This window comes from Nilaparvata lugens, chromosome 14 (assembly GCF_014356525.2).
Source record: "Nilaparvata lugens isolate BPH chromosome 14, ASM1435652v1, whole genome shotgun sequence".
In the NCBI taxonomy this organism is placed as follows: Eukaryota; Metazoa; Arthropoda; class Insecta; order Hemiptera; family Delphacidae; genus Nilaparvata; species Nilaparvata lugens.
In genome coordinates, this window is record NC_052517.1 from 13,157,205 (window position 1) to 13,180,074 (window position 22,870).

Genomic DNA, 22,870 nt, shown 5'->3' on the forward strand with positions numbered 1-22,870 from the left:
CCTATATACAAAATTGAAGCTTAAAAAATTTCCTAAAAGTTTTATTCGACAATATCTTTTGTATTCTCTATAGTTTCCAAAATATTTTATCTTGGAAGTTTGACATTTTCCTGAAACCAGTTCTGTTTATAGTTTTCTGCTCGTTCTACTTTCAACCTCTTCAAACAATAATCCCTGCTTATTATAAGTTTCTAAAGCATTACACTTTCTCCAATTTCACTGTTTAATACACCTCTTACATTTCTGATGGTTGAAGATGTAATGTCAGTAATACACATACAGTAGTTTTAGAGATAAATAACACTGTGAATTCCCTTTTTCTTGTAGAAATGGATTCAATTTTATTCAAGATTATCACAACTGTGAACTCGTAATCTTCCATAGAAATATACTGGACTTGAATTATTTGTGTTTTTTTTAGGGGGAAAATGAATTGAATTCGACTTTATAATACTCATCGTCGCCGTCTTCTTCTTACAGGGGTAGGCATTAATACCTGTTCCGCTTTCAAACATTTTCCCACCTTTTTCTTGGTCTGCCAATACTTCTCCTCCCTTCTGGCTTGTAAGCAATGACAGCTTTCGGGGATTCTTCCGTCTCCCATTCTCTCAACGTGTTCTCTCCACTGTTGTCGATTCTCGTCAACTCGTTGAGGTATAGAGATCACATTGAGCTTTCCACGGATATCGATATTATAAAGCCTGTCCTCTCTGGTGCATCCCTTCACTGACCTTAAAAATCTCATTTCGACCGCCTGTAACCTGCTCCACTCCCTCCTCTTCGGTACCCAGGTTTCAGAGCCATACAAAAGTGTAGGTACCGCCATTACTTTATTAAATTTGAGTTTCGTCTCTTTTCGGGCTTTATTTTTGAGAGTTCTGTTAATAGTTCCGCATATGTACTGGAATCTGTTAATTTTTGCATTCAAGTCGTGGTCTTCCTCGTATGTAATATCACATCCCAAATATTTGAAATGTGATACCTGTTCCAGTATTCTGTTGTTGAGAACTATTTCATAACGTATTGGAGACTTCCCCAGAAACGCCATCACTTTTGTTTTGTGCTAGGAAATCTTCATATTCTATTCTGAGCTCAGGAAATGGAGTTGGTATGTTATTGCTCTTTGCAGATTGTCCTCTGATTCCTGCAATATTACTTGATCATCTGCAAACCATAATGAATTGACAGCAATATTTTGTGTTAGTTGTATACCTGAGTGAATTTGTTGCTTCCACTTCCTACACTTTATAATACTAAAAATTGAAATTGTGTTTCTTGTTGTGGCAGGCTCGATGCAAGTGGGAGCCAACAACGGTGCCTCCCCAGGAGTGGTCCCCCAAGCGCCTCCCCAGCTACTCACTGCTCCCCAGCCGGCTGCCATGCCTCAGTTCATCCTGGCCTCAGGACAGCTAGTGCAAGGCATACAGGGTGCGCAACTGCTAATACCCACTTCACAAGGTCAGTAAATTTCTTCTTTTCTTCTTCTTCTTCTTCTTCTTCTTCTTCTTCTTCCTCTTCTTCTTCTTTTTCTCCTCCTCCTCATCATTATCCTTCTTCTCCTCCTTCTTCTTCTTCCTCTTCTCCTCCAGAAATGTATTCTGCAAGCACAACCCCTTTATATTGAATGGACTACTAGTAGATCTTCATATTATACAGAATGATTCTTAATTATGGTAAAATAATCCAATACGTGATAGTAGAGGTAAAAATAAGAAAAAAGTTTTCATAAACATATACCCATAAACGCTTCATTAACGAGCTATACAGAGTGAAAGATTTCCTATTCAGGAATTCAGTTCCTATGGTGAAATACACCGATGCTGAATTGTTTGGGGACTAGTTTTTGAAAAACTTATGCTGGATTCATATGGAAAAATATTTGAAAGATTGGATAAAACTAGTCTGGAAGCTGTAGTGTGAGTAGTTTTTGAGGGAAAAGTTGAAATATGCAAAAAATTTAAGTAGAAAAACACAGACTTCTAGGTTTGATGCCCAATAACTTGACCAGTAAACAAATGATTTTTCGCAATTAGAATTGTAGAGAATTCAATTTTGAAAAGAATTATGTAAGCTGTGTGAACTAAATTGGAATAATAATTAAATAAAAAGTACTCTTAAGTAGTACATTACACCACAAAAATTTGCTGTTTTATTGGGCATCAAACGTAGAAGTCTGTGCTTTTCTACTTAGATTTTTTGCATATTTCAACTTTTTTCTCAAAAACTACTCACACTAAAGCTTCCAGACTAGTTTTATCCAATTTTTCAGATATCTTTTCATATGTATCCAGCATAAGTATTTCAAAAACTAGTCCCCAAACAATTCAGCATCGGTGTATTTCATCAGAGGAACTGAATTCCGGGCGAAATCTTTCACCCTGTATAGCTCACTAATAAAGCGTTTTTGGATATATATGTACTTTTCTTCTTATTTTTACCTCTACTATCACGTATTGAATCATTTTACCATAATTGAGAATCACCCTGTATATGTTGATGAATGAGTGAGTACCATTTCGCTTTAATAATAATAGATATTTCAAGAAACTAGAAGGTTTTCACGAGATGAATAACTGAAATTAGAATTGATTTTCTTACAGGTATTGCAACACAAACGATTCTCACAATCCCGGTTAACCACGTAACCAGCAATCAAATAGTTAACCTGGCGTTAAGCAACGGTCAAGTGATAACCACCACTTTGGCTAATCTCCAGTCAATGGCGCAGCCTCACCATCTACTGGCTCCTACTCATAGTTCAGGTAAACCGAAGTTATAAACTGCAGTTTTGAACTGAACTGAAGTTTTCAAATTCGAAATGAAAATGTATTGATGACTGTTGGTGTTCTCGTAGTATTAAATGAAAAAGACTATGAAATTGTCAAACCGAAGGTTGAATTTTATTTTTAAGGGCTATATCAACTTTACAAGTACTCTTCTATTCAATAAATTCAATTTAATTAGAGCACGACTAGTTAGAACTCTACAAGCAAGGAAAATTTCAAAATTACATTTAAAAATGACTCTTGAAGAGCTAGAACTAGTAGTGTTGAAATAGAATAGAAAGGTACTTGATATATTCTATTGTATTTTTAATAACGATTGTAATATCATAATTATTATACAGTATTATACATATTATGTATACTGCTTCCCAGTTATCATATTCATTTCATTACGTTGTGAAACATTTCATATTAATAAGCTAGAAATACCAGAATTATGTATTGATTGATTGATTGAGTACTTCATTTATGTAGATTACAATATATACTGTACTGGCTTATACACTTATATACAGTAGCTTACAATACAGCAAAATTATGTTATTGCATAATGAATTCAACTATTCAATTGTATGAAAACAACTTGATATTCTTGAAATCACCAATTCATTTGAACAATTTGTGATACTAGTTTCGGTTTTTAAACCACTATCAATCTCTAGTTAACTGAAAGCTTAAAATGAAAACACTGAGATGTTGTCAGAAATATCACAAATTCATTGTAAAATTACAAACATGTTTTAACACCATTGTAATTTCACAATAAATCAGTTACATTTTAGAGTTTTCACTATGGATGGATATCACAACATTTTACCAGCAACAGTATCTGAAGTGAAAGCTTAAACACTGAGCATCAGTATATAAATAGTATGGGTGAAGCTCTATAATATTGACCATTACCTGTTGACCAATAGATATTGAGCTCTACTGTCATTGGCTGGGATAAGACAAGCCCAAGAATCCCAAATATCATCATCAGATCTGTTAAACAATAATCAATGAAGTTGGATAACTAAGTTGAAGAAATACCGTCTTTGTCACATCAACATTTATTAAATTATTTGTACACGTGGCTGTAGTCTCCTGTTGAAACCAACACTTCTTTAGCTTGTGTTGGTTTCAACACGAAAATACAGTCCTGTGTATAAATCTAATGGATGTTGATTGACAGAAATAAAACTGTGTTTTCATTCAACTATTGAATGAAAATACAGTTTTATTATTGTCACATCCACAGTTTATTTAGATTTCATCCATTTATTAAATGGAGACACAGTTCTATTTTTGTCAATACACAATTTACTAGATTATTTATACATTAATATTTATTCCATAATTATCATGGACAAATTCCACAATATCAATATTCTTATTCAAGAAATTTATCAAGAAACTAAGTTTCTAACAAAACCAAATAATGGATAATGGAGGAAGAATGGGAGAAGCTACAATTTGAAAGACATTAGAGACTGTATTTTCTTTTAAATCAATGAAACTGTAAATATTATATTTTTCAATTCTCATTCAACAAATTCTATCAAGAAACTAAGCTGCTAGCAAAACCAAATAGCCTAATGGATGATGGGGGAATGAAGGAAGCTACAATTTGAAAGTCATTAGAACCTGTAATTTCCTGTAAAACCAGTGAAACTGTCAAAATATCATCTTTTTTGGGTAGAAAATCACAAAGTTTCTCCATTTTTCCTCAGTTTCAAGCGCCAGCCCACCCATAATTCCCGCCACCGGCCTCAGTCCTGCCAACGCAACACTCACTAGTCAACTTCTCAACGGCCATAGCACTGCTACCAACCTAAACAACAACCTCGCCAGTGTAGCCAACTGCAACAACGGGTTGCCAACGCAACATAACCTCAACCAGTCGAATCTCAGTGGTCATCTGGGCAGTAATGGCAGTCTTCAAGGTCAAGCAGGTCAGGCTCAAGGTCAGAGCCATTCTCAAGGTCAAAGTCACCAGCAACAGCTGATCAATGCTTTGCAGCAGCATCAGCAACAACAGCAACAGCAGAATGCAAATGGTGGCCAGATGTCGGTTCAGAGGTCGCCTAACCATTTTTCGGTGAGTTTGAGGTTTGGTTGATTTGGAAATCACATTACTTGAAATCATGATCAAAATATGATTTGTAATTGTATTAAAAGGAGGACCAGAGGAGGGGTTGAGGATAGAATGAAACGAGGTGTTAGGAGAAATAATCATGAAAATGATAAATAAATTGGAATATGTTGAAATTGCTCCTTATCACCATAAACATTGAAGCTGAAGCATTGGTGCGATATGGCCACACACAATGCATTGATGATTAATTTTGTGTAACAATCTAATGTATTTCACTAGTTAGATGTAAAGAAAGAAATGGAATCAAATCAAAATTTTCATTCCCAATACAAACAATTGAGGGTCCTGCCAAACCCAAAGGGTTTTCGGTGGGTGCCCAGTTACAAAAAAAAAATAGTTACAAAAGATAAATAAACTTAGACAAAAAAATATTACACTTCAAAGATTTCAAGTATAAGATGAAAGAAAACAAATACAAATTGCAAGAGGGAAATATAAAATATACATCAGATTTTGATAGAGAATTTATAAAAAAAGGGAAAATAACAAAAATTTATTAGAAAGGTATGAAATAAAAATGAAAAGGGAAAAATTGGGATGGAACAATGTTTATGGTAGGGATGTGGTATGAGTTGAGTAAGAGGACCGGTATAATAATATATCACAAGGAAAGAAATTGGATAACGAGGTTTCAAATGCTAGAAAAATAAAATATACAGTATTGTGGCACAGTTTTAAAATAAAATATACAGTATTGTGGCACAGTTTTAACAGCAGTGGTTTTATATGACAGAGGTTAATTAGAAGTTCGATTAGATGCTTCTATTGCAGTGACGACATTACTGAGTGACAAAGCGGTTGGGGTGCCGCCTCATGAGTATAAACCAGAATACAAAAGTAAAGGGTTACTACTCACCCAACAATATCTAATTGAACCAGTTGATGGCTGGTGGATAAATTACATTTATATGAATCAACTTCTCCAAGCTTTCATTCAATGATAATACTAAATACGAAACAATTTCTTGTGCCCTTTTGTAGCAGAATGCAGACAAATCTCCACCTCATCCCAGCGCTGCCACCAATGGTCTCCTACCGAATGGAGGTGGTGTGACACCATCGTCATCTATGCCTTCGTCACCACTGAACACCGCGGTGATCAACCGTCTGGCGGCCACCAACTCGGACCTCACCATCACGACCACCTCCACCCCCAACTCTAAGCAGCATCAGCACATCAATAACAACAACAACAACTATGCACCTCAGTCCATGCAGCACAGCCCAGCTGGCATTGATCTACTGGATGATTCACCAAGTGAGTTGTGACATAATTTAGCGAGGGATTATCTTGGATAAATGTATGATTGATCTATTGGATGATTCCCCAAGTGAGTTGTGACATTCTTCAGCCAGGATTATTTCTCATAGATTCATGATTGATCTACTCAATGATTCGCCAAAGAAGTAGTGATGTAGTTTAACCAAGAATATCTTGGATTGATGTCTGATTGATCTATTGGATGGTTCGCCAAGTAGTTATGACATAATTTAGCCAGGGATTGTCTTGGATAAATCTATGATTGATCTACTGGATGATTTGCCAAGTAATTTTTGATCTTATTCAACAATGTCTTGGATCAATATATGATTTTTATACATTATCATTTTAAAAATTTACTCCTCTTCTTCTTCTTCTTCTTTTCCTTCTGTCTTCTTCTTCTTTTTCTTCTTTTCCTTCTGTCTTCTTCTTCTTCCTCTTCTCCTTCTGTCTCCTTCTTCTTTTTCTTTTCCTTCTGTCTTCTTCATCTTTTTCTTCTCCTTCTGTCTTCTTCTTCTTTTTCTTTTCCTTCTGTCTTCTTCTTCTTTTTCTTTTCCTTCTGTCTTCTTCTTCTTCTTCCTCTTTTCCTTCTGCCTTCTTCTTCTTCTTTTTCTTCTTTTCCATCTGTCTTCTTCTTCTTCTTCTTCTTTTTCTTTTCTTCCTTCTGTCTTCTTCTTCTTCCTCTTCTCCTTCTGTCTTCTTCTTCTTCGTCCTCTTTTCCTTCTGTCTTCTTCTTCTTCTTCTTCTTCCTCTTTTCCTTCTGTCTTCTTCTTCTTCTTCCTCTTTTCCTTCTGTCTTCTTCTTCTTTTTCTTCTTTTCCTTCTGTCTTCTTCTTCTTTTTCTTCTTTTCCTTCTGTCTTCTTCTTCTTCCTCTTTTCCTTCTGTCTTCTTCTTCTTCTTCTTCTTCTTCTCTTCTTCTTCTTCTTCTTCTTCTTCTTCTTCTTCTTCTTCTTCTTCTTCTTCTCCTGTCCTCTTCTTCTTCTTCTTCTTCTCCTTCGTCTTCTTCTTTTTCTCCTGTCTTCTTCTTTTACTTCTCTTATCTTGTTCATCTCAAGGTTGTAATCATATAATATCTGAAACATTGAACTCGTATTTCTGTCAATTTCCTAACAGTGATAGAATCTTCATCATTTCTAAATCAATTCAATAAATAATTCTTTGGTCTGCTCCACAGATCAACCAACCATCAGCCAGAGCAACTGCAACATGGTGGATGGCATCAACTTGGACGAGATCAAGGAGTTCGCCAAGGCATTCAAGCTGAGACGTCTCTCGCTCGGTTTGACTCAGACCCAGGTCGGCCAAGCACTCAGCATCACTGAAGGTCCTGCCTACAGTCAGAGCGCAATCTGCAGGTAACATTCTCAACATTTCCTGATTCCTCTACATAACACCAATTTATGAAGTCTAATGTGAACACATCATTTCTTCATATACCTAGAGCACCTTAATAAATAATGTTCAATGAAAACTCAAAGATATTTATATTTTTATTTATTTATTTTATTCAAAATGCAAATAACACCAATGTAAAAACACATTGAAAGATAAAATAATAAGGTAGTCCTTGTGATATTGTCTGATCAGATTCAAAGATTGGAATCATTTCCTCTTAACATGGAGGTGTGGGATAAAGTGGTGTTCGCGGTCATAAGCAATGTCAAAATATATCACTATAGGTCGGCTCCAGAGCTTGGGACTTAGCTAAGTTCTAGACTTTAAACAGCTGGAGTAAGAAAATTGGCTTTCCAGAATAGGGTGTAGACACAGTCCACCTTTAAATTTAATTTTGAAAAACTAGAAAATTGAATACAAAATAAAATAAAGAGGAAATAGTCAAAGTTTTAGCTTTTTAGATTATTGACCGAGCGAAGTGAGGTCTAAGATTCAAGTCGACGGTTTGGCATTTCTCTTAATGTTTAAATGTTTATATGTTGCACATTTATGGCAAAACACGGTAATAGATTTTCATGAAATTTGACAGGTATGTTCCTTTTTTAATTGCGCGTGGACGTATATACAAGGTTTTTGGAAATTTGGCATTTCAAGGATAATATAAAAGGAAAAAGGAGCCTCCTTCATACGCCAATATTAGAGTAAAAATCAGATTATAGAATTATTCATCATTAATCAGCTGACAAGTGATTACACAGATGTGTGGAGAAGCCAGTCTATTGCTGTATTTCCATAAGGTCTATAGTTTCAATCAGGTACTTGTGGATGAAAATACTGCGTGAGGTCTACTGCTCACAGAACTACTAGTTTAGGAATGTTTCATTTCGTCAAGGAAAACGTTTCCAATATTATAGAAATGAGAAAATAGAGATTAACATAAACTGTGACTACGCCCCATTTTGGAAGAACAATTTTCTGACTCCAGCTGTTTAAAGTCTAGAACTTAGCTAAATCTCGAGCTTGGAAACCGGCCCCATATCTCACCAAACACTGTGTCAGAAGTTGATAATTATTGTTAATTGAAACCTTTTCCATCTCAAGAATGGGTGGAAGTTTCTTCAATTCAAGCATCTTATTTTATAACATTTTCAAATGGCTTGAAGGACTTTTTTGAGAACCACTGTTTGCCCAATGAGTAAACTTTAAAGTAGTGGAATTGTTCTTTGAATTGTCAAATGTTGTACAATACACAGCTTCAGTATAAATTCTGACTGTGGTGTATCTATAGTGCAATACAGTACATCAATAGGGTAGGTCACTTTGTTAGCCAATTTACATATACAAGGAGATATAGCCCACGTTTAATGACACTTATAGAAACTGATGGATAATCAAATCTATACACTTGATAAAGATTTTATTTTGATGTCATGGCTAATCAGAGTCCTAGAAACCGGGGCCTATTATAATGCAGTACAGTATAGCTGTAGTGAATCTGTTTATATATCAGAATAAACTTCCAGGGATTGTATGCTTTGTCTATAACCAGATAGAATTTCGAGCTTGTTTGATAATGAATCAAATGATACATTTTTGTTTAAATACTCTGATGATCATTCATGAAAGAGTGTATTTGCTTCAATGATTTGATCCAAGAAATATCTGCTAGCTAATAATAATAGGTATAGTAATTCGAACACCACTTGCATAAATTTTGTGGCAAAGAAACTTACCTGTATATACATATAAATATGATGTAGTATAATTTTTTCAACGTAATTTGCATTTAATTTGATAATTAATCACGCAATAGTGGCAACTATTTTTATTTTTAAATTTTCTCTCATGAGTGGAAATATGCTATGAAATTTAAAAGAGTACTGAAAAATTGTTATTTCATTTCAATCACGTATAGTAGCCCTATGAATGATTGAACATTGAATGAATATATTATTATTATTTTTTCAATCAAGCCAATCTACCAACTGTTCAATAAACCGTTCAAGGAAATCTTGACAATTATTGATATTTATTGAGATTTGATATTGATATTTTTTACATACAAGGGTAGGCTGATAACTTCAAACTTCTTAGCTGTGTAGAGGCAGGACCTCCTATATACTAGCGGACCTGAACGTAGAAGAGAAATGGTCGCCGTATGTGGTGGTCTTACAGGAATTCCTACTGAGAAAAAATCACTAATCAGCTGTTAGAGAGTATCTCAGTTTGTCGATATCTCAGTTCGTTTAGTTCCCGTTTAAAATATCAATGCCGGCCACCACCTACGGCGGCCAGTTTTTTGTAGGTGCAGGTCCGGTATATAAGTCCTGGTCAAAGACCTTAAAGATGCATAGACTCACATGCAGCGCTAGTGTCGTACTTGAAATTGCAATCGGCCATTGAGGGGGCAACCTATAAGATTATCACATACCAATGCCTTTGTAATCTATAATATTACAAATATATAGATATAATATCTCGTGCTAAAATACCCCAATGGTGGCTTTCAATTTCAAGTAAGAGCTATCATTGGGAAGGCATAGGCATTGTGGGTTTATATCTCTCTAAGGTCTTTGGTCCTGATAGAGGATAAATAGTACTTCCACATGCCACCTACCGCGCTTCTGAACGTTATTCAGTTTGTGTTCTAGAACATGTGTGCATTATCATAGCCACCTCTAATACAAGGCCCCGGCCTACGATATTGCAACATTGCAGTGTAGGCCTAGAATCAAATACATGATTAGTGAAAAAGATCAGATGGTATGTTTTTAAATCTCTTTCACCAATCATGTATTAGATTCTAGGTCTACACTGCGACGTTGCAATATCATAGGCCGGGGCCTTGTATTAGAGGTGGCTATGGCATTACTTATCAGCCTACCCTCGTATTTCATTGTGTCTTTTGGCTTTGAACAAGTTGAAATCATCTAGGCCTACATAATTTTCCAACCACTCGATTTTTGGGCTATCAATTATCGAATTTTTGCCCCTGATAACCTGTTTCATCCGTTTTTTGACCGATTTCTAACCGATTTGTGTCTGTTTTCGCCTGCTCGTCTTGTGTCAGTGCCCTGGCCACTCAGATGTACTGCGCAGCTCAGCTGGCCACAGCCCAACAGCAGTCAATGTACGTCCAACCCGAATGCAACTCAAATGCCCGGCAAGATAACACTTTTATATCTATCAGCTACCATCTAAAATAGTCTATTCCATAACGGGGATGTGCGCGCTCAAGGCAGATTGTCGGCAGACTCTTGGTGTAACAATATAATAAGAATATGTAAATTCATCAATAAATACATTTCAATAAGTAAAAATATAAATCTGAGTAAATCATTCTCAAGAAAATGACATTAATAGCCGAAACATGTCGTGACGAAATAATTTAAAATGGTACTCAAATTTATATTTTTATTTATATTCAAAGTAGCCCTAAAGAAAAACGACAATACATTTCAATGTACATAAGGTGTCGTCAAGAATAAAATCCTAGCTATGAAACTTACTGAAAATTCGATTAATCAATTCATACACACTTATAATCATCACTCAAAATAAGTATTTATTACATCCACAGACAAATTGAAAAACTCTTCTACATTATATAATGGGTTCTCTGTTAGCAGCTTTTTAATTTGTGTTTTAATAAAAATAATAGATAGGATGAATTTTTCATTTGTTAATGTGACGAAGTTTGAACAATAAAGTCCTCTCTATCACTTAACCATGACAACAGTTTAACAACAGTGTACAGTACACTATAAAATGTGTTAAGGCAAATGTTTATAGGGCATAAAGCTCTAATTTTTGGGATATATCATCTCAAATACAATGGAAGATGAATCCATGGAATTTTGAGGATAAATTCTTCATTTTTGATTGAATACAACAAAAATTTTCTGAAAATATAAATTTTTGGGAAAGCTATTCCATTTACAAAAAAATGACCGATTTTTTGTAAATTGAATAACATTCACAAAAATTAATATTTTGAGAAAATTTTTGTTGTATTCAATCAAAAATATCATGGAGAATTTCATCCTTGAAATTTCATGGATTTATTTCTTACCGAATTTGGAATGGTCTATTCCAAAAATTTAATCTTCATTCCCTATTAACATTCCCTATGAAATGTTATTTTGGGTCATTTTTTGTAAATGGAATAACTTTCTCAAAAATTGATATTTTCAGAAAATTTTTGTTTTATTCATTTGACAGTATCATGAAGAATTTATCCTTGAAATTTCAGGAATTTATCTCTTACCGATTTTGAAATGATCTGTCCCAAAAATGTAAGCTTTTGGCACCCATATCTCAAGAAGTAATAATCCGAAAAAAATGTTTACCTGAAAAAACTTTTTCATTTTGATAACTTCATAGTAGATAAATCAAAAAACTTTTGAAAAATATCACCAGAAGAGAGTTTTTTCACAGCCTTAAAGTGGGACTTAAACCTTTGTTCGAAAGAGGCTTCATTGAAAACTTACCTAATTTTTGTGTCCATACTTGGGGTACAATATTTGTTAATAAGATAATCTTCTAATCAGGATTCTCACATTTGAGTGTCAGAATTTGTGTCTTTTAAAGTTTTCAAACTCTGTAATCCTCCAACAATTTTTGAGTCTTCTCTATGTTTAAGACACTAATAAGGGACGAATTCTCCTTCACACATTCTTACGGTAAAAACTTACAATAGCCTAACTCTTACATGAACGTTTACAAGGACCTTACATGCTTCCAAATACCTTGGGGACGTATAACATCAACCTCGAACCTTACTCATGACTCACTATAAATAATTGAATCATCCTAAAAATAATCCTTGATTAAAAATGAGTGGTGGGAGATTATTGTAGTACCAGGGAGTCTGCAAATATCCTGTATCTTCGCGCATATCCCTTACCTAAGGATTTTTGTTTCATATTTTTTTTTAGTTTTTCCTAGTCATTATTTTACAGTTTGTTGTTAATTTTTTTAGAATGTGTACAAACCTGATGCTGAGAGAGGTTGAATCTCTTTGTTGATTTCAAAAAATGTTGACAATTTTTTTTAACTCCTCCAGTAATTTCATTTAGTTCATGACAATGGAAAAATGAAGTTCATAGATTCAACCTTACTCAACATAAATTATGTACACATTACAAATTGTATTCTAGATTCTAGTCCTTCCTCTTTTTTTGGACAAAATAGATTGAACACTCTAGATTTGATTCTAATTGGAAAAAGACTACCAGCCTCAAAATGAATTAATTAAATGAACTTGCCAAAAAATGGGCTTAAAATTTCTCCCAGCAAGATCTTCAAGAATTGAACATTCTACTTTGTTTCATTAAATTCCCTATTTACTTTCTCTCTCTTAGTAGCGGTCTACATATTTAATAGGTGAGTAGAAAATAAATAGAGTTACTGGAATAAAGAAGTCGAATTTTTGTGGAAAAATCTGTACCTAGAATACTATATGAAAAAATGTTACTTATTTTTGAGAGACACTTTCCTGTGGGATCTAATTATTCAATTCTGATGTATAAAATGAGAAATTTTGTAATAAAATTGAAATAACTATCAGTGATAGGCCTAGTTACTCAGTTGAAATATTTTCCACACGTACAAATGAGTGACTTGTGTAATGTAGGCAGAAAATTTCCTAAAATGTTAATTTTTTACAACTCTCCAATATTTTTCCAAAAAATTTTTTGTAATTTTTTAAAAATGTTTAATGGAAGATTGTGATTTTCTCACTTTCATTTAAAAGAGAATAGAAGATGAAAAATTCATTTATTTCATTCTCTTGTTCAAGAAATTTAATATTATTGTATTCGAAAAAGATCTATTTTGTCCAAATTCCTTTCACATTCCATTATTTTTCTGTAATATTTTTGTTTCCAAAACTTTTTTTGGTATTGTAAAAATTTTTGTTTGATTTTTAAGTTTCTGTTTTCACTATTGCAATGCCCCAGTGCTCTGGTGCTCAACTTATTTGTCAATATTGATAGAAAATTTTGTGAATTTTCAAGGATTGTAATAAACATTTCAAAATTTTGTATTGTAAGTGTATATTTTGCCGGTATCTTTTGAGATTGTATCGTTTTGCAAATTTAATAGCAGAACAAAAGTTGGTGAGCCAGGGCACTGCGGCACTATTTAGTGTAATTTCTAGTGTATTTAGTGTTATTTTTAGTGTAACTCTAGTGTAGTAATCACTCATCTCATCCTAGAAGATTTTATTGAAAAACCGCATATCAATATTGGAATATTGTGAACACAGTTATATGAAATAGGCTAACTTGTTGTAGCCTATATATTTCTCCTTTGTAATAGTTATCACAAAAATGACTGATTATACAATTAGAGATGATATTTCTAATATTCATCACAAAATCCGATCTATAAGAGATAAAGTTAACTCCATGATAGATTTATAATTAAAAAGTACAAGTTTCACTTGAAGTAGGCCTACAAAATATTAAATATAATCTGATACATTAAAGAGCTTGTATTTCGAATTCATTTTGAGAATAAATTATTTTTTATTTCTTGTGAATCCATAGAGTAGTAGACTATATCAATAAAATAACTTCACTTATATGGGCTGCATTTGTTCATATTAATAAAAACAATATAGAAACTTGTAGTACCCTTTATAAAACTTTGAAATATTTCAACGACTAGCTTCGACCATGATATAAATATCATTAATATTTAATATTTTTATATTTTTTTAACTTGAAAATGACTTATGGTCGAAACTATTTGTTAAAATATTTTAAAGTTTTTAATAAAGGGTACTACAAGTTTTCATATTGTTTTTAAATCAATAAATTATCATAGAAATTCAGTCTTATGAAAAACTTATTTCTACATAGTCTACAAACGAATTGTTTCAAATTTGTATTATTGAGAAATATTGATAAGAAAAGTTATTTCACAATATTACACTAATAATCTTGGCATGTCCATAGCTTCATGGATTCATCATCATTGGAACTGTATCTAACAATATTTATAGTTGGGAAATATGATTTTTAATAATGTGGAAAATAATTTTACAGGTTTGAGAAACTCGATATAACACCAAAAAGCGCTCAGAAAATAAAACCGGTTCTGGAGAGATGGATGAAAGAGGCTGAAGAGAGGTAAATTGATTAAATCAAATTAATTTAAATGTTTATGGAGTAATCCGTGGTCTAGTGGGTAGAGTGCTTGCGTAGCAGCCTAGAGATCCCCGGTTCAAACCCCGCTCATGGCCTAAAGTTTTTGAACAGGTCACTCCCATGTTATCGGATGGACACGCTAAACTGTTGGTTGGTCCCGGCTCAAGTATGACAGTCGTGAGGCCTATTGACGGCTCAAATGATATAGGCCTATAACTACTATTACAGGAAAACTACTATTAATTATAAATAAGAAATAATAGTAGGTATATATTCAGGCGAGGTGGAACTTCCATCAGGAAATCTCCCCACCAATGAAAGCCTCATGAATATTACTAGTAGTTCTATGAACAGTAGACCTCACGCAGTATTCTCATCCACAAGTACCTGATTGAAACTATAGACCTTATGGAAATACAGCAATAGACTGGCTTCTCCACACATCTGTGTAATCACTTGTAAGCTGATTTATGATGAATAATTCTATAGTCTGATTTTTACTCTAATATTGGCGTATGAAGGAGGCTCCTTTTTCCTTTTATATTATCCTTGAAATGCAAAATTTCCAAGAACCTTGTATATACGTCGACGCGCAATTGAAAAAGGAACATACCTGTCAAATTTCATGAAAATCTATTACCGCGTTTCGCTGTAAATGTGCAACATATAAACATTTAAACATTAAGAGAAATGCCAAACCGTCGACTTGAATCTTAGACCTCACTTAGCTCGGTCAATTATTATCATAGAAGAGAATCAGAAATTGTGTATTAAAATTAGATAAATTAATAGTGAATTTCTATTAAAATTAGTTACAGTAACTTATTGTTGGTTGAAATCTTGTCTGATTATCCAGCTTATAAATTAGTGTACAGGAGTGTATATGATAGTAACCTCTCCCATTTTTCTTTCTAAATTGGAAAAATGAATTGGTACCGTATCGAATGACCTATCTTGAACACGTCTGATGTTACATTTCTCAGGTCAAACCCAGAGAGAATATAACTAATTATCATATCTCTGTTAGTTAAAATTTCATTCTCTTTGGTCATATCAAATTCATCTCCGTTTAATCTACGCCAATCTGCGTACCTGAAAATTAGGGATCAACTTGTTAGACCAAAATATTGTAGTTCATATACCATGATGTTATTCACAAGGTTAATTACTTCTCAGAGTATTTCCTGCTTTTTGTGTTTTGAAACGATGGAACTGATTTCTTTCTAATATTCTTCTGTAGGTACAAAAGTGGACAAAACCATTTGACAGAGTTTATCGGTGTGGAGCCCTCCAAGAAGAGGAAAAGAAGAACCTCATTCACACCGCAAGCCCTAGAACTGCTCAATGCACACTTCGAGAGGAACACACATCCTTCTGGTGAGTAAGCAGTAAACAGCCCTCCACAATCAGCCAAATACTCATTCAAATCCACAGTCACTCATTTGATCAAGAAAACCTAATTAATTCTATAATGGATAAACACAGTTAAAAATAACTTCTTACTCCTCCACATCAAACTATAAAATATTGAATCAATCAATATTAATAGATATGATGAAAATCAATAATTTCCAATTAAGACCAAATGACAATCCAACATATGCATATTTGTATCTAGGGGAAGCAGTTATGGAACTCATAAATTGAAGTATTTATTTATCATTTACAATCAACAAAGGAACAGACTACAGTCCAAAACTTCTTTTTATCCCAATTTCATAAAATAAATTGTCCAAATAAAGGTTATGTGCGACTTTCCAATTCTCCACTAATTTCCACATCGAAACAAAACACAAACACTTGGAACAATTAACTTTGAATTTAGAAAGATTAAGATCCGAATTAATACAGAATTCCTTCTACTTAGTAGGCCTACTCAAAACTGTAAAATAAATGTTAATTTGAAATATTTTGTTCCGAAAATTAAAACAATCTTCTCCTTTGTAATTTATGATACCATACAAATAAATTCAAATACTCCAGTTTTTCATTTTGTATTTTCACTGCATTGTATAGGAGTAGTAGAGTAATCCCCCCTCCATATGGGAGTATCTAGAAAACACAGATAGAATTATAGTTTTATAGTCTCACGCTGTGAATTATAAGTATTTCCCATCGAATTTACTTGACAACTGTGAAAACTTGCTATGTAAGAATTAATACAATCATTAATATGAAATAAAAGTAAAGGCTAATCATTTTCTTAAAACTATGTTGATAAACTTCATTTTAGATGCTGTGCACAATTGGATGCTGACACAAAAGTAGGGAGAATGCTGTTAGGTAGCCTAGGAAGTCATTAGTGCAGGAAAGAGCATCTGGCCTATCTGCCTTGGAGAAAATGAATACTTTTTGGACTATAGTCATATTTCTATTATTTAACAATCAAATCCAAATTTATACATCCTTAATGATAATTAGAAAGTTTGAAACTTGAAGCATAAAATAGCTCTATTGGAATACTTATTCATTCAACTAATGATCACACGACATCTGTTACAGGCACAGAGATCACAACCCTGGCCCACCAGCTGGGCTATGAGCGAGAGGTGATCCGCATCTGGTTCTGCAACAAGCGGCAAGCACTCAAGAACACCGTGCGCATGATGTCGAAAGGCGGTTGTCCCACTTAGCCCACGGCCTCAGCCCAGCCACCATTCCTCTGGGACTTCGACTAAGAAAATGCACCATCAGCAGAAAACAGCCTTCAGCTGAATCTGCCAAGAATGGCCATTTAGCAGAAGAATGGACATTTAAGTGTGACTGGGTTGAGAGCACATTGGCTTTGATGAATGCCATTAATGGATACTTCAATGTGGTAGGTGTTTGGGCATCATTTTTGTGGGGTTTTTGAGGAGAAAATACATCATCAGTAGGGAACAATATCCAGCCAATTCTGCAGAAAATGGACATTTAGCAGAAGAATGGACATTTAAGTGTGTCTTGGTTAGGAGCAAATGGACTTTGAAGGATGCAAGTGAGGATTACTGTACTGTGGTAGGTGTTTGGACATCATTTTTTTGGGGTTTCGCCTGAGAATGTATCATCAGCAGCAAACAGCATTCAGCCAAATCTGCAGAGAATTGACATTTACTGGGAAAATGGACATTGAAAATGTGACTGGGTTGAGAAGTGATAGACTTGGTTAAGTGTGGTGAATAACTGTCTGTCTTGGAGGCACCATTTTTGTAGGGTTTTGACTGAGAGAACGCACCGTCAGTGGAAAGCAGCTTAAAGGGGAATCTGCAGAAAGTGGACATTCAGCAGAATCAGTGGAAAATTGGACATTATTCGAAGACTGACTGGGTTGATGAAACATGAAATTTGTCAAGTGTGAGTAGTAGATTTTCGTGGAGTTTTGTCTGAGAAAACACATCAACAGAAAACAGCTTTTTGTAGAATAAGAGGAAATTGGATATTATTGGAAGTGGAGCTGGGTTGGTTTGAAATGGATTTTTTTTTAGTATTGTGTGAAATTCTTAATTTTAATGTAGGTATGTGAAAAGTTCATATGGGCACCATTTTGGGGGGATTTGAGCTTCAAAAATTCCCTATCAGCAAGGAATATTGAGCTATGAAGTAGACTGGGTTGGTTTGAGATAGTAAGGACTGTACATGGTTCAGTGGTGTGTGTTTATGAAGATTGTAGGAATGATGTGAATGTGCCAGGAGTCTGGGTGCCATTTAACTGAGAAAGTGCAATATCAGTAGAATTAACAGGACAGGACATGGAGATGTTCCAGAGATGAGTGAAGCACTTGACAAAAAATCATAGCAGGGGCTTGGGAAGGGCCAACCATTTCTATGGTATTGTACCTGGACTTGTCAATTACCACAGAAATGTTCACAAAATATTGACTGGTATAAATTGGTCCTTATTTGTGCCAGATGAGCCTACATCTTTTATAGATGAGTCTTGATACAGTGGAATAGTTAAAACCAATCCATCCTAACCTGCATTTACTGCATTTGGAGAATGGATGTATGGAAATATACCTACTATTTTTCACTCCTTTGTGAATGGAGTATGAGTGCCATTTTTGTGAGTTTTGGTCATTTGATCAAAAGTTCTGAAATCAGACAAAGTACCATAGTACTTTGACTGAGGCTCATGTGTAGATACTTGGTTTGAACTGAGAAATGTCGATGTTCATTTGAGCCCTGTATGAAACACCTTATGATAAATGCAACCATATCTGCAAGTGAACGTGATTTAGCGTTAAACATAGTGTTTGCATTTGGTCCTAAGGACTTTCTATACAAGGTAGAATCCGGATAAAATGAAGTATGGTAGGGTTGATAGAAGAAGTTGTAAATTGAACACATTTTTATCATCAATTTAATGCATTTGGAAAATAAAATTGTATTGAGAATATGGGTTCACAGATAGTGAGGAGTCTAAATTGGAAAAGTGCAGAAGAGGGGACAATTGATGTGCAATTTCAAGAAAATTCGTTCTTGTTAGTCAGAAATGTTGTAGATAAGGCTTGGGTTATTGCTCTGTGAATTTGTTGGTTGAATTTTAATGTATCTAGAGTAGGCTATGAATGCTGATCTTGTGGTAGTTTTACAGAGAGAGTGCCATATATCATCAAAGAAACCATTTGGATTGGACATTTTCAAACTTGATGTAATTATTATCAATGTGTAAAACTGTTGAATAGATGTAAGCAAATCTTGACATTTGTGATTGTATTTGATTTAGTTGCGATATAACTAGGCCTACCAGTAATATTGGGAACTATAATTTTTGTGGGATGGTGACTGAAATGGTTAGCATTACTGTACAGAACAAAAAGCATCATAAAATGTGTAAATTGGACAAAGTTTGGAAGTCTGAGATATCAACTTCGATTTATCAAGATTTTCAGGTATGGCAAAGCACTATGGATAACATTACTGTGAACATCCTCCAACTAGGAACAAACTCAAATTGACAAAACTTACAAATAGGAAAAACTGGATGGAACATAATTTAGTCAATTTAGATATAAGATCAGTTATTTAGGTATCCTATTAAAGTCCTTCCACACTGTAAAAATATCACACAAGCATCTTCTGTATTGCTGATCACAAATAAACTGGTGTTAAAACATAACTGGAGGATAACTACTTGTAACAAGGTAATTAACTAGTCTGATTAACTAGGCTACTAAAGACCATCATTTTGCTTATATTTTGAAAAAGGTAGATACATTTTCTTGTCATCCAGGAATAATGTTGTCATACGTGAAAACTCAAAAATTAACTCCTGCTCTTGGAAAAAATATGTATTTTTGTCCTTCACTCATAGATTATTTTATTGTGGTTATCATCTGTCTCACTTCAACTCATGAAGTGAGTATAGAAGCCTCTTAATAGCTGGTTCATCTGGCCCAGAGGACCAGCTTATGAGAATTTTTCTGTCCCTCATTCTATGAAACTATCTCCTACTCTTTAGATCATAAAAATACAGTACACTTGTATTGGACAGAGATTCATCACCACTACTATAAATCCAAAAACCTGTACGCTCCATCCATTTACACTTGAATTGAGGGCAAACACATCCTAGAAAATAATATGATTTCTCGTGGACACTATCCATATTAAGGGTGAAAATATCTTCAAAAACATGATGCTCTTTGAGCCAAACCTCAATGAATGTATGTTTTGGACATTTTTTTGTATTGAGGTAAAAAAGTAGCCTCAAAAATGGCACATGTTCATTGAAGCTAATCTAAATAAACTTATTTTTGCACGTTTCATTATATATTATGCATGAACATAATCTCAAAAAATAATGTGGTTAACTTACCAAACTCATGTATTGCACCTTTTTTCATTTTTTTATAAGGGTAAACATAACCTCAAAAAGTATATTGTTATCTAACCAAACCACTGTTATAACCAAAAATATGTTTCTATTACATAAAATACAATCATTGTATTTTAGCCACAAACTCATTATGTTCAACCTCAGACTATATATATTCTGCACCTTTGGATGATAACTTATTGTTGTGTGATATTTAATGTAATATTTTTAATTTCATTATATACTTTTAATCTACCTTCAAGAGTATAGTAACATAGTTAAAGCTAATTGCTAATTTCTAGAAAAGTTTGGGTAGAATTTGCATTGCATGTAGGAGAACTGTGAAAATTGAATAATTGTTGAGCTTATTTCCTGTTTTAAGATATTGTAACAGTCAAAACTTGAAGTTTTTCCTTAGAGATACCATATATATGATTATTTTCAACTTTTGAAAATGCTACATTTTCTTGTTCTTGTTCTGACAAGCAAAATTCTTGTATAAACCAATTCAAAATCAACTAGCAGTTGAAAGTATTATTTTCCAATTTGTTTATAACTTCATAGATGTATATTGCTGAATTCATATATAATAAATAACCTAGCTTTAAGCTTAAGCATAATGAACCTATTTCAAACAGTATTTATTGTAATTGTGATTAAATGATGTGTTGTTTCAAGCCTATTGTGAAAATGTACATAATGTAACAATTTTATAATATGATATATTTAAGTAATCAGAATAGAATTTCAAGTTTGAAATGAAATATATATCATTGATATATATAAATAAATATATGTATATCAAACACCGTATCTGTAACCAAAGTTCCTAAATAATATTTATTTTTTTGTACATCAAAATTGAAAATGTTTGGAAATGTTGAAAATTGTGTATAAATTTCGGATGTAGTTTTTTATGATTTGTATTTTTGAATTTGCGGAAACAAAATTGACTATTTGGACGACATTTTTAACAAGAAGATATTGTTTTAGAATTTTTGTTTTGTTGTTATAAAGGAAGGCAAGATGGTGGCTTATGTATAGTAGTTATTCTTTAGCTATTTGATGAAATTCAGTTTTCAAAAAAATTGTTACAGTATCAGAATAGTCTGAAACCAGACAGCACCAAGTACCGTAACATTTATGGAATTTTTTGACATCTTCACTCTATAAAAAATGTTAATTAAAAATTAATCTCTTAGCAAACAATTCCAAGTAAAAATGTTCGAGTAATTTCAAAAAGACAAGATGACACTACCATCAATAAATTATCACTTATCCAAAAATCCAAAAATATTTTTTCTTCTCAACATAAATTCATCAATAATAACATGAATGAATTTCACTCCTATGTAATCAAAAAACGAAAATGAAATATGGAGGATAAGAACAAACGAGGAACTAGGAAGATTGCTCGAGGAGATCATTATTTTTTATCTGTTGTGAAAAGTATGAGGGCTGGTGATGTGCACAGAATGCCAGAAGGGAGGGTGCCAAAAATGGTGCAAACCTGGAGGAAGAAGACTACAAGGAAGGCCAAGAAAGCGGTGGGTTGGCGATTTGGAGGAGGATTTGCGAAGACTGGGTTTAAGAAGATGAAGAGGAACAGCAGAATGTCAAGAGGGATGGAAGGATTTGGTTGTGAAGGCTAAGACCCTACATGGGATGTATAGTGTGGTCCACGTTATAATGGCAGTGGATAAAGATATAAGAATAGCGATGATGATTCTCTGCATTAATCAATTATATTTCTACACTGTCAAAAACATAATTGTCATCGTTGTGGACCTAGAAAAGGATAGTACCACCGGCTTTGTCGAATGATAGACAAGGATAGCAAAACCAGAGTTGATCAAATACTGTCATTATAACGTGGACCTCACTATAGTGCCAATTATGATGATGATGATGATGATGATGATGATGATGATGATGATGATGATGATGATGATGATGATGTACGGTATTGAAAACTGTTCCTTTCAATTCATTTTTTCGTACAGTTGAATTTTTTCTAAGATGGAATTCAAGTTATTCTCTATTAATAATTAGGCTTGTCTCAATTTCTGTTACCCAAACATCAAATTTTCCCCATTTTACAACAACATCTATCACATAAATCACCATCTTGTTTCCCAAAGTTACTACTAATCAAATATTATAATAATATTTGTAACCCCACATTGGAAATGTTAAGCCAAAACTAGTAAATATTACAAATATTACTATGATAAAACATAGCCATAATCAAACAGTTGAAGTAATAGAAAACATATAGACAGAAAATAATAACAATTGTTGTATTACATAATAAAATATTGTATCAATAGTTACACTACA

At 33.6% G+C, this 22,870-nt stretch overlaps 1 protein-coding gene across 4 annotated transcripts in view; it reads left to right on the forward strand.

Moving 5' to 3' along the window:
* The window catches only part of LOC111054872 (POU domain, class 6, transcription factor 1), a 225,849-nt gene extending 205,564 nt beyond the window's left edge, over positions 1–20,285 (forward strand). The window contains exons 5-13 of one of the 4 annotated variants that reach the window (XM_039440774.1): positions 1,288–1,458; positions 2,601–2,762; positions 4,499–4,866; positions 5,905–6,181; positions 7,359–7,539; positions 10,650–10,742; positions 14,632–14,715; positions 15,974–16,110; positions 17,236–20,285. In XM_039440774.1, coding sequence (XP_039296708.1) covers positions 1,288–1,458; positions 2,601–2,762; positions 4,499–4,866; positions 5,905–6,181; positions 7,359–7,539; positions 10,650–10,742; positions 14,632–14,715; positions 15,974–16,110; positions 17,236–17,366 — 1,604 coding nt within the window. In that variant the 3' untranslated portion in view covers positions 17,367–20,285. The remainder of the gene's footprint in view (positions 1–1,287; positions 1,459–2,600; positions 2,763–4,498; positions 4,867–5,904; positions 6,182–7,358; positions 7,540–10,649; positions 10,743–14,631; positions 14,716–15,973; positions 16,111–17,235) is intronic. The other 3 variants (XM_039440776.1, XM_039440775.1, XM_039440777.1) reach the window with 3 other exon arrangements.
* The last annotated feature ends 2,585 nt before the right edge of the window (positions 20,286–22,870 follow it).